The sequence below is a fragment of the Hemitrygon akajei genome, chromosome 14 (assembly GCF_048418815.1).
Source record: "Hemitrygon akajei chromosome 14, sHemAka1.3, whole genome shotgun sequence".
Taxonomy (NCBI): Eukaryota; Metazoa; Chordata; class Chondrichthyes; order Myliobatiformes; family Dasyatidae; genus Hemitrygon; species Hemitrygon akajei.
Window position 1 is genome coordinate 64,066,911 of NC_133137.1, and position 12,936 is coordinate 64,079,846.

General features: G+C 37.8%; 1 protein-coding gene across 8 annotated transcripts in view; it reads right to left on the reverse strand.

Annotated features, from left to right (window-relative positions):
• tprkb (Tp53rk binding protein) overlaps nucleotides 1-12,936 on the reverse strand; it is a 188,015-nt gene that overhangs the window by 168,235 nt on the left and 6,844 nt on the right. For 5 of the 8 annotated variants that reach the window (XM_073066247.1, XM_073066251.1, XM_073066248.1 and 2 more), the window contains exons 3-4: nucleotides 11,905-12,027; nucleotides 11,187-11,363 (exon numbers count right to left, since the gene is read on the reverse strand). In XM_073066247.1, coding sequence (XP_072922348.1) covers nucleotides 11,187-11,363; nucleotides 11,905-12,027 — 300 coding nt within the window. Of the gene's footprint in view, nucleotides 1-5,209; nucleotides 7,530-7,938; nucleotides 8,132-11,186; nucleotides 11,364-11,904; nucleotides 12,028-12,936 lie in introns of those variants that run through there. The other 3 variants (XM_073066246.1, XM_073066252.1, XM_073066253.1) reach the window with 2 other exon arrangements.

Below are 12,936 nucleotides of genomic sequence, written 5' to 3' on the forward strand. Positions count from 1 at the left end.
TACCTAAGTCCTAATATCAGGTGTTCTTTGGGCTTGTGCATCCTAGTGCAAGGGTGCCTCACCTTATCCTAGCATATCCTATGAGCCTAGCATTAGGCTTATATAATTTTTAAGATGTCATTGTTGGGGAGCAGTCATCACTGTCATGATTGGCATCCATTGTCCATCACCATGTGTCCCTGAGCTGATGATGATAAGCTCTGGTTCTTTCAGCAAATCTTGGTGGTCAGTGTCATGAGTTTGAGCGATGCAGGAAATAAAGATTTGTCCTTCAGTATGCTGTCAGCATCAGCCCTGGGGCACCAGTAATGAAAAGTGGATGATTGAACTAGCTATGTGGATTGCTGTGAACTTAGATGGTGCCAATTCCAACACATCAAAGCCAGTGGAGGGTCACATCACTGACTCCTTTCGACTACAAGAACAAAAATTTGTACTGAAAATAAAATGTCAATATGCGTAATATTTCTTATGACACTATTTGCCCTGGAGCTCCTTTTGCTTCTTCCAGTAAAACTTGGTTGATCTCCAGCAACTTGTGTTTGTAATGTAATTATCTGGAACTCTGAGTGAAAGCAATGATATAATATGAACAGTGACTAAGCTTGCATTTCAACAGCTATTTCCACAGTCAATGATTCTTCTGTCAGCTTCCATAATCTAGTATTTTATAGCTTCGAAGAAAAATTGTGTGCTAGTGGTTTGTAGTTAAATGATCCTTCTTACTATACATTATATTACTGTGTTGTGCTGACATCACCACAGTTCAGAAGAAAAACTTAACAGAGGCACTGCAAAACATTCCCACATTGCCTTCTGGAATTTCTACAGGGAGCCAGGGAAACCTCTCTGATGAACTCATTCATGTTAAGACATCTCTGTGGAATTTTTACACTGCTCAACAAGACCTACAAACCCCAAATCTCTGTAACTTGTTTTATTTCCCTTTTCCCAATTCAGATGAAAGGTAATCAACTTGAGATGTTAACTCAGTTTCCCTGTCCGTAAATAGTTCCTGACTGCCTCAGTATTTTCAGCATTCCCTGTTTTATTGCAGCTGGCAACGTGTATATCACAAAGTATCTTTAATGAAACTTTGGTGGGGGGGGGGGAGCGATAATTGTCACTGTTCAATCACAAGGAAAAGCAGGGGCACTTGGAAAACTCATTTGGGAATGCAATGTCAGCTGAAAGATGTGCACTATCGCATTGATATAATGCACACAACTTCCAGCCTCACTTTACAATAGTCAGTGAAATGTTAGTCAATTCACTGGTGCTCCACTCACTAAATTACTGCCTTTTTAAACTGCCACCGAGGGAGATCATTAACTTCCTTAAGGAACTTAAGTTTATATTGTTGGAGAACTGGAAAATTACAATTCCCAGACCTTGATTTTCTCCCTCCTAAATTAAATGACAAAGTAAGGAAATCATCAGAACTCTTATCACAGTTTTGGTCACAGCAGGAGTTCTGCATCCAGTTCGGGGCAGCAGATTTTGGGAAGGATATTTTATCCTCGGAGAAATTGCGTAATATTTGTAATTACAGCTCAGCAATATAGCAGCGGGTCTAAAAAGCTGGTGCTAATGTTCCTCTGGGTACTCTTCCCACCTATTTCATCTCCCCCCCTACCTCCTTTATACCCCCTCCTGATCCCCATCTAGCTTAATATATTCACTCCATTTGTTTCAACTATTAGGTGTTATAACAAGTTCAATATTATAACTAAACATTGAGTAAAAATTGCAGAGATTTACCAGAACGAGGATGAGTGACAAAGGTCTTAAATTGGGCAAAAGAATCAAAGAAGCTGCCAATAACATTAGTTTGAAGAGAAGTCTAAATTGTTATGGGGTTTAATAAACTAAAAGATTGTTTCCAGTGACTGGTAAATTAGTAATCAAATTCAATAACAAGACATTAAAAGTTTTTAAGCTCTGAAACAACAATGACTAGGTATTAATTTTCAACAAAAATGATATATACTTGAGAAAAGCAAACATTCTCAGCGCTACAGGAAAAGAGCAGAGAAGTAAGAACAATTAATCAACCCGTCAAGGAACTGAGAAAAGCACTATTTGCTTGCTGCCATTTAATATTGCTAGGAATTCCTAGAGTGGAGTTTGAACCTTTGTAATGTAGAAGGAAATATGTATCTGACTAAGCTAAGGAGAAAATATATCATAACTCAGCCAAATCTAACAATCTGAAATTCTTTAGCTCACAGATGCCTTGCTGATCTGGGGCACTGATTCCTATATACCATGGTGGAATGTTTCCAGTAACTCAGAACAATTCTTTATTGACCATGGATTAACATCTGCTAACCGAGACATAAGAGAAACCCACCTCTTGCCTCCCTCAAGTTAATCCCACAGTAAAACTGCCAAAGTGATGGCAGGAAATCTGTATACTATTATACCTTTTGCCTGGAAAACTCACATTAGAACATTCACCTTATTCATTTAAAACCAATAATCTCTAATTTTACAGGACTTCCGTGAAGTGGGTGTATTGCTTGTTGAATAGAGCAGGCTGTTTGATATTTCATGTCTTGTCTGTATAAAGCAGGATGAATGAGGTCTACCTCAGTGCCTAATTCTGGTCCTCCAGTCAACACTCCATCTTCACTTCCTGGATCATCCCTCATCACTGCCTATCAATTCTATCCCTTGCCTGAACAGTCAGGTGCAAAAATTGGAGAACTATGGGAGTTTACAGAAGCAGTACTCTTTTGGGTCAAAATCCTGTAATCCTAGTGGTAGGGAATGTGGGGATTGATTTAGTCCCGAGGTAGCAAGGATTGTAAGTAGTTAGAAATAGGCAGGGAGCAGTTGATAATAAAGGTGTAAAGTTTTGATGATAAAGGAGAGTTTCCTAGAATTTTTGAAAGGTTTTTGATCTTGTTGAGCCTTCGGATGGTTACAACCAGATCTGTTGCTGTAACCCATCCACTTCAAGATTCAAAGTGTTGTGTTCAGAGATACTGTTCTGCACAGGTTATTTGAGTTACTGCCACCTTTCTGTCAGCTTGAACCAGTCTGCCATTCTCCTCTGACCTCTCTCCTTAACGAGGCATTTTCACTGGATGCAGATGAGACCATTCTGAAATATGGACTGTAGCACCACCTACTGCAGAAACAAGTAATGCCATATTGACACACACAAAACGCTGGAGGAACTCAGCAGGCCAGGCAGCATCTACGGAAAAGAGTAAACAGTCAACGTTCATCAGAACGTCTCAGCCTGAAATGTTGACTGTTTACTCTTTTCAATAGCTGCTGCCTGGCCTGCAGAGTTCCTCCAGCATTTTGTGTGTATTACTTTGATTTCCAGCATCTGCAGATTTTCTCCTGTTTGTAATGCCATATTGAACAATGTCAGACTAAATGAGAGAAAAAAGATTGCTGGCCTTTTATCCAACCTATCCATCAGCATTTACTAGAGTGTCTCACAATTTCTAATTGGAAGCAATTGACAGAAAGACTTACAAAATTTTTGAGTTAACCACTTTCCAGCCACCCATTTGCTAGAGTGCTGCTCTCTTGCCACACAAGGTGGCATCGTGTGGCATTTTGGATGGCAGGCAGCCCCCATCATTCAGCTCAGCCATGATTTTCCAGCACTACTGGCAAATGGATTGGTGGTTTGTATCCATCTGAGATTTTGTCATTTCCCCGGGTTCTCTGGCTCCTGGGCTGGGGACAGTGAGGTGCTGATTAGCAAATTTGGTTAAAATTGTCCATATTTGCACAAAGTATCTGTTAACAAGACAATTTTAAAGTATTTATTTATTCTGCGAAATTAGTACCATTTCCAATTCCTATGTCAAATTTTATGTCTTTTTAATTCACATTGCAACCTGATATAATGGCTTACTATTGTCAAGGATCAAGGATTAACTTCATTCACTATATGCACTCAGGAACTCCTGCACCTAATAGACACTGAGTGCATATTCGTGGTCTTCTGTTGCTGAAACCCATGCACTTCAAGGTTCAAAGTGTTGTGTTCAGAGATACTGTTCTGCACAGGTTATTTGAGTTACTGCCACCTTTCTGTCAGCTTGAACCAGTCTGCCATTCTCCTCTGACCTCTCTACTTAACGAGGCATTTTCACCCACAGAACTGCCGCCCACTGAATTTTTGTTTTTGTTTTGCATCATTCTCTGTAAACTCTAAACACTGTTGTGCATGAAAATCCCAGGAGGTCTGCCACCAAAATTCACTCCTTGGTCAAAGTTACTGAGATCACATTTCTTCCCTATTCTGATGTTTGATCTGAACAACAACTGAACCTCTTGACCATGTCTGCATACTTTTATGCATTGAGTTGCTGCTACATGATTGGCTGATTAGTTATTTGCATTAATAAGGTGTACAGGTGTACCTAATAAAGTAGCCACTGAGTGTATATTTACATGTATTAGGAACATGCAACAAAAAACAACATTCAGCAATTATAAAGAATACCGAATAAAGTTAGAGGTTAAGATATGGAATAAAGCGTGCATAAATACATAAATACCAGTGTGTATTTACAATATAAGCAGCATTATGAAAAGTGGTTTAAAGTGTTTACAGAGCAGTGCAGTGACTAGGGTAATAGATGAGGGTGGTGGGTCACTAGCTAGAATGGTTGATCAGATTAACCGCCTGGGGAAAGAAACTTTTAAGATTGCATGAAACTTAGTTTTAATATCCGTTAAGAGCTTTTGGAAAAGGTAGTTTGCAGGGTGGTTGGTGTCTGGAGCATTGAAACTAAATTTCATAGGAGAAATTATTTTATAGAAGATTTTATTGCTATGAAGCAGATGACACAGGACAGTTATATTGTAAAGAACAAGGTGAATTTTAAAATTTCTTAAATAACAATTGGAAATAAAATCTAAGTCATTGAATTCTGAAGGAATGACACTGCACATCGATAAACATGGAGAGGATAGTTAGTAATTAGTGGGTTACATATAAATTTTGATGGTGTATTTAGTAGCTGACGAGTGGCCCAGGACTCTGTTGCATGTATTACAATTGTAGAGCAATTGTAATTACACAGACTGTGAAGCAGCAGAATAACTATTGATATAATCTTTAACTGTACATATTCTTATTATCGGTGCAGCAAGTGACTCCATAACTCTAGAGCTAATGCAGGTTATTTTGAAGATAATTATCTGAAATTGAAAGCTAGTTTAAGCAGTAATGTATATGAAAGCTTCAAACTGTTTAATGAAGATGTTTACCAACATTGTTATTGATTTGATGATAATGCTGTATCACACATAGAACGTTTCTGCACAATGGACCAGACACAGCTTGAGCTGCATCCTTCTTGTGCAAGTGATATCCTTAATCTTACAATCTTGTACTCCAATAGGATAATTAATTCTACCACAAAAGGCATTTCTATATGGTAAGCTGGCTCCCCATTTTTATTCCACAGAATAAAGGCTATTGGACAAAGGCTATTTGGACTTAATACACGCATTTCTATCTGAGAAGCTTCCATTCTAACTGGTTTTTAAACTTTTGGCACTCAAGCGTCAACAGCCAACACTTGATTTCACGAAGTGTGAGATACCATACTTCACTAAACAATCCAATATGTTATTATCCATTTATTATATAATGAACAAAGACAAAAAGCTTAATATTAACACTGCAGACAGTAAGTTAACTTGTAACACCAAATTGTCAGATATGGCATAACAGTGGCTCTAGAATGTTTATTTTAAAATTGTTCTGAAATGTTTGTATAATTTATAATGCTCTACTTTAAAAATAAGTTTATTCAAAAATTTACTTTGGTTTCCAAAGCACACTTATTTATTTTTTAATTAATGCAACTTTTTTAATGAATGCAGCACTGAAATGTTTATTTTAATTAATGTGCATTTTGGTGCTATTTATTTGGTATAAAAGGGAAAGTAATTTCAATCAAATACACTCTGAAAGATATTCCTTTCTTGGAAAAACATATGAATGTAATAAGTTGGCATAGGAGGAAACTATAGGGTCCTTCAAGGCTGCTCCACTATTCAATGATTGATCATCCACCTCAGATCCATTTACCAACACTATCACCAAAATTACCAAGTCCCTTATTTGGAATAAATATAATGACCCTGTCAGTGAAAAAGTAACCCTAAGAATCAGAAATCTTTTTCATCTCAATTCTAAATGACCTACTCCTTATTCTGAATTGTGCTCCATAGTCATCTGCAACTCTTTCCTTCCCCTCATTCCTCTTCAGAAACTTTCCTTCAAGATTATTATTTATTTGCCCCCATCTCTCTGCATAACTTTACTCTCTCAACAGTCATAACTGATCCTTGTAGAGTGGTCCCTCCCTGTGATTTCACCCCCACCTCCACAATCTTAGCCTCTTTCCTCTGCCCATCTGTTTCCTTTCAGACCCTTTATTTCTATCCAACTCCTCCACTTTCCATTCTCCTCGGATTAACAGTAAATAACTGGAAAATTGACTTTATGTATCTGGTTCTAGGATGGTTGAAGAGATAGCAGAAATACTTATCTTTTGGAAAGGCTGGCACCACTGATAGCTAAACCTAAGGCTAACTAAAAGAACCTACCTGCATCGCTAAAGTGTAAAACAAATGGCAGGATTTTGGATGTCTGATAAGCAAAGTCATATCAACATCAGAATCTGTGGACAGATAAGATGGAATGGGACATACTATTGCAGAAGCTTTACTTTTGTAGAAGGCCTACATTACAAGTAGTGATTAACGTACTTTATGAAGAATGATAGCCAAGCTTTATTGGCAATTGTAGACAAATGGCATGATAAATACAGGCATCTGCAAAGTCCTTTCATTCATTCTCAGGAAATTACTAACAAGAATCAGGTCATCTATACACGTCGAATATTGTTCGTTTATTTTTATTTTTATTCTATTTTTTCTTTAATTGGGTTCTTTTGGGTTTCTTGCTTTGTGGCTACCTGTGAGCAAGCAAGTTCAAGGTTGTATAATTTATACAATGTGATAAGAAACATACTTGAAGCTTGAATCTATAATTATCCCCGCAGTATAGTTATGTAAGAAGCTCCAGAACATTGAACCGTGATCCAAATCCAAGGGCGAGAGGTGCAAAGGTGATGGTATTCCAATGCCATTCCTTTCCTTCTGCCTGATGGAGGAATAGCCACACTGAAGAGCACCAATGCATTTGTTTAGAGTAAGGCTGCATTTATCCTAAAGTCTTCATTGCAATATCACTCATGAATGTTGTTACAAGATTTACTGGAATAAATTTTCCACTGCGAATTTATTTCTATACTTGGATTTAAACTCAAAACAAGTGATACAGTACATAAATATACATCAAAATATAAATTATATACTGCCATTATTCTCTGTTTCAGAAAAATACAAAATTTGTAAAGAATCTCCTTAATTCAACATGATTTCGGCCATCAAAGAACATCTTTCGCACTCATCCGACAAATGACTGCATCCAATAAATTTCCAACCTTTTCTTCGGCAGGAGTTATTTTGTATAACTGTGGAGGAGACAAATTGTAATTTGAGAACAGGCAAGGTTGTTAAAAATTTAAGTCCCTCTTCTATTTTTTGTCTTAAGCAATTTTTAGTTGAGGAAGAAACAATGCTTCAAAGCTATACCCTATGGTGTGTAAGACCTGCCATGAACAGATGGTCTGGAGTGAATCAGCCACCTTTCCAGTGATGAACCAAACTGGCCTCTGCAGAGTTCTCACAGCAGTACAGTGAGATCCTCCAGTTTATGGAGGATTGCACGTTGAATTAATGTGGCAAAGCAGGCGAACTAAGATTGAACGCACATCACTCACATATGTTGCAACAGTCTGGCATCAATAATTAATTTTTTTTAAATAGATGTTTTGATACAACAAGCATATCAAAAATTCATGTCTACAGTCCACAACTTACATCCTCTGCAGTCAGTTCTCTTTTGTAGCCACACGACTTTGAGTGACCTGCCAACCTTGTTGCTGCATCCGATGTGGAAGGCAAGTGGGCCAAGTAATGTGATGAGCCACAGGCAGCAAGAATTAAGGTCTCGCCTGAAGTCTACATGGTGCCCTTCTGACAGCTTGTTGTTAAAATGGCTTTTCCACTGTTTCTGAATTCCAACAATCACTCGTTTACAAACAATGAAAAATAAATTTTAAATCACATTCAATTTATGTAAATTAGTGTTGGAGTAGTTCCCAAATGCACTGATATGAGAAAATTAACTGGTACTTCTAATCAGAATGGCTGGTACGTCAAACTTTAATATGAGGCAAGCACTGATAAAAGAAAAAAGATACAGATGCTGCAAATCAAAAAAAAACACAGAAAATCCTCGACTGTAACACCAATTGCTTGTACAATTCAAACAGGTGCGGTTTGTATTCCCAAGGCTTCGTAATGCTCAAAATGAAGCCTCACGTGGCAGCAAAGATTTCTGCACTGTAAAGTTGTGATGTCGAGTGATCAGAAGCCCCAACAACAACAATAAATTACTACTAACTAAGCTCCATTCACTGTGTCATGATTAACAATCAAACAACAAAGTTGTAAATACCATCAGCATTCGTTTCAAACCTATTTAAACTCTAAATTACAAAAAAAACTAAAATTTTTCCAAAAATGTAAATTACTTATAAAGATACCTTCCAGCAAATTAATGGGAACCCTGTCAATGCACTAGGTCCAACCGGCACAGGGTGTGCCAGTGATTCTCCAGAGCAGCTCGGCATTCTGGATCATCAGGAATCCAAAGTCAGAGAAGGCAGCAGAAACTAACAACACAACTTCAAGACTTCACATTCCTGTTGAAATCTCTGGGCTGAAATCTGTTGCACAATTACAGTAGCACAGATAACTCTTTATTGTTTTCAGGAAAATGACCTCTTAAATAAACTGGAATTGGGAGACAAAGGCCAGAAAATCTAGTTCACCACTGACCTATGTGGATGCCCGAGAAATAAATTGCTGTGAGATGCTGGCTTCAGCCAAACCCGCAAAATAAATAGAAATTATTAGAAAAAAAAACACTTCAACACATGCAATTACAAAAGCAATAATCTGGTCCTTCCGAAGCTATAACAAAGGAAATGAGGTAAATTCCAAGCACCTGAACTAACCTATCATAAATAGCTTTAAAGCAGGGCTTCCCAACATTTTTCATGCTATGGATCCCCACCATTAACCAAGGGGGTCTGTAGACACCATTTTGGGAACTTGCCGAAGGATTCTCCAGCATTAGTGATGGCAAATCGATCAATTCCACAGTGCTGCACCCAACTAAAACCCTAGTGGCAGCACACAGTTGTGAAATTGTCTGTGAAAAGATGTCAAAATTCACATGCATTAGTGGAAATCCAGAACTTGTTGGCATTTGTGAGGAAATACTTTTGATCTACCCAAATTGCTACAAAACACTATCCCCAAGAGTTTTAACATACTGAAAAACAATAGGAGAAGAGAGAATAAAAAATTATCTGGTCTGTAGCAAATAAGGGATTAAATAACACAAGAGATGATGGCGCAGGAACAATTATGGTCATGAAAAGACCATGATCGCCAGTGTCATATAACATGGCACGTAACGAATGAACAAACAACGGTGCAAGGAAAGGGCGTTATAGAGACGTAGAAAAGTACAGCATAGAAGCAGGCCCTTTGGCCCATTCTAGTCCATTTCGAAACCACTTAAACTGCCTACTCCCTTCAACCTGCGGCAGTGGCAACTTAGCCCTCCATACCCCTACCATCCATGCATCTATCCAAACTTCTCTTAAACATTGACATTGAGCTCACATGCACCACTTGTGCTGGCAGCTCACTCCACACTCTAGTGACTGGCTGAGTGAAGATGCTCCCCTTAAACCTCACCTTTCACCCTTAATCCATGACCTCTGGTTGTAGTCCCACCCAACATCAGTGCATTTACCCTATCTACATCCCTCATAATTTTATATACCTCTACCAAATATCATCTCTGTCTTCTATGTTCTAAACAATACAGTTCTAATCTATTCAAATGTTTTTATAACTCAGGTCCGCCAGACCCAGCAACAACCTTGTAAACTTACTCTGCACTCTTTCAACCTTGTTTACATCTTTCCTGTAGGTAATTGACCAAAACTGCACATAACACTCCAAATAAGGCCTCACCAGTGTCTTAAACAATTTCAACATAACATCCAATCTTCTGTACTCAGTACATTGATTTATGAAGGCCAATGTGACAAAAGCTTTCTTGACAACCTATGACAAATTTCAATGAATTATGTACCTGTATGTCCAGATCCCCATGTTCCTCATTGTGTTAGCTGATCTGACCAAAGTGCAAATCCTTGCACTTGTCTGCATTAATTTCCATCTGCCATTTGTCAGCCCATTTTTCCCAGCTGCTGCAAATCACTCTGCAAGCCATGTTAGCCTTCCTCACTGTCCACTATACCCCGAATCTGGGTGTCATCTGTAAATTCACTGATCTAGTTAACCACATTATCATCCAGACCACTGATATAGATGACAAACAAAGGACCCAGCACCAACCCTTTCAGCGCACCACTAGTCACAGGCCTCCAGTCAAAGAAGCAACCCTGTATTACCACTCGCTGGCTTCTCTTACAAAGCCAATGTCTAATCCAATTTACTACCTCATCCCGAATGCCAAGTGACTGGACCTTCTTGACCAACCTCCCACGTGGGACCTGCTAAAGTCCATGTAGACAACATCTAATGCTTTGCCTTCATCCACTTTACTGGTAACTTCCTCGAAAAACTCTAACATAGGTTCGATATGACCTACCACGTACAGGAGGGTAGTAATATAACAAAAGACAAATAATTTGTTGCAGGATGTCCAGACTAGCAATAGTTATCTTCAAATGTTATGTCTACAAGACTGTAACACTATAAAATTCAACTCAACATATTAATGCTTTTTGAGACAATGATGATTTTGTTTACTTGTAATGTGAACACCATGAAATAAATTCATCTGAAATATACAAATTATAACCTTTTACTATGACTGTCATCCAATTTTCAATTCAAGGTTATGTTTTTTTTAGACACAGTTTCTCTTAAACAGTAAAAACTTTTCCAATGATGGTATTATATCGGCCCAATATCTTATTCAAACTTCCTCCAACTCTTTTTATTTTTTTTGAACAAACCTTTTTAATTTGGGCCACATCAGTGATTGTTGAGAAATCCTGTACAGAGATCTGACGCCCATCTACTTGGCTTATGATGTCTTCTAACTTAGCGTTTTTTCCTCCATCATACACCAGAACAATGAGGAGAGCAGAGTCACGATCTGAAATCCCAAATTTTCTGAAGGCATCTGAAATCTTGAGAAGAGAGCATTCATTCATATTAAATTTTAATAAACTAATCATGTTCTTCAAAACTAAACAAAATATAAAAGGAACAATGAAATAGAAGTTCTGATGGTCTAATGAGCATCTTATTATCCATTCCCAATTACCTAACAACCAGATCTATTTTGGTGGGGATTATCCTGTCACTAAATCCGTGTCTCCAGCATAGCCATCGACAGGGTGGACACTGTAAAAGGTGGTGGAAGTTTAATTAGCTGAACTACAAACAAACCTTAAGGAGAACAGGAATCAGAAATTTCATAGGCTGTATCCTGTGTTCTTGAGCTGAGAACTAAACATTAATTTTAAAAATGCATTTACACCAATATACAGGTTAGTGGCTTGTGAATTTTACAACCAGAACCATTAATTGTGAGGTTTAATGCAGTAAGTTGTGAAACCGCGCTATTCAGGTCCATGAAGACAAGAAACAGCACAAACACATTGACAAAACATGCAAAGCATTAGAACACAAATAAACTCAAAGTCAACACTCAAAGTCAAATCTTACATTATTTGTTGGAGAGAGATTAAATATGATTTCAGAATAAAGGCTACGCGTCTTCATTTTAGCCAGTTTGTGTGAGTGAACTGCTTTGTTGGCTGCCACAAGTATCTGGAATGGGTCAACTACCTGCAAAATAAAGAGAATAATGTCCCGATTTGACCTGAGAGGAGGTATCACATTGGCGTGTATTTATTAATTCATGTTTTGTTACTGATAAAACCTAGCACATATCTTTAGACAAATTTTCTAACAATGCAAATCGTAGGTTTCAGATATTTGTTGTTCATTCCCTCAGCTTACTGTTAGAAAATAAGGTATTTTAAATACTCTACATTCACACTCAATTTTGAATTTGAGAAGATTCCGATTCAGTGATTTCATTCTATGGAGTTAATCTTGTAACAGTTGTTATCCGAAAAAAAGTGTTCACATGCAAAGTTAAGTGAAAAATACATGAAATAAACAATAGAGAAATCACAGAGCGTGTACCACTAGAAGGTTCCTGAATGACAATATGACAGGGCGACCAAATGTAATAGATAAAACTCATTGTACAAATTGAATGATAACCAAAATGCTTGGGTTTGTGACTCTGCCCCAAGAAATAAGTAAAAACTGTTTGCATTTTCCAGTATTTGATTGTAAACCGCGTTTTTATTCTTCCTCTGCAGCGCTAAGGTTGCTAAGCAACCATTTGTGTCTCCTTAGAATGCTTACTGTCTTCATTACGTCAGTTCTTTTTGTAACTTTCTCTGCCACGGTGACACTGAGAGTGATTAAACTCTTAGAGTCATAAAACACCACAGCACAGACACAGGACCTTCGGCCCATCTAGTCCATGCTGAATTAATCTGCGCAGTCCCATCTACCTGCACCCATCCAGTCCATGTATCTATCCAAATCTACATTAAATATAGTCATAGAACACTACAATATAATCATAGAACTCTTCAGCTATAAATTTACAGTACAGATTTTGAGAAATCAGAATTTCTTGCCTTGCCCCAAAAAAGGATGGGATTATTAAAAGCATTT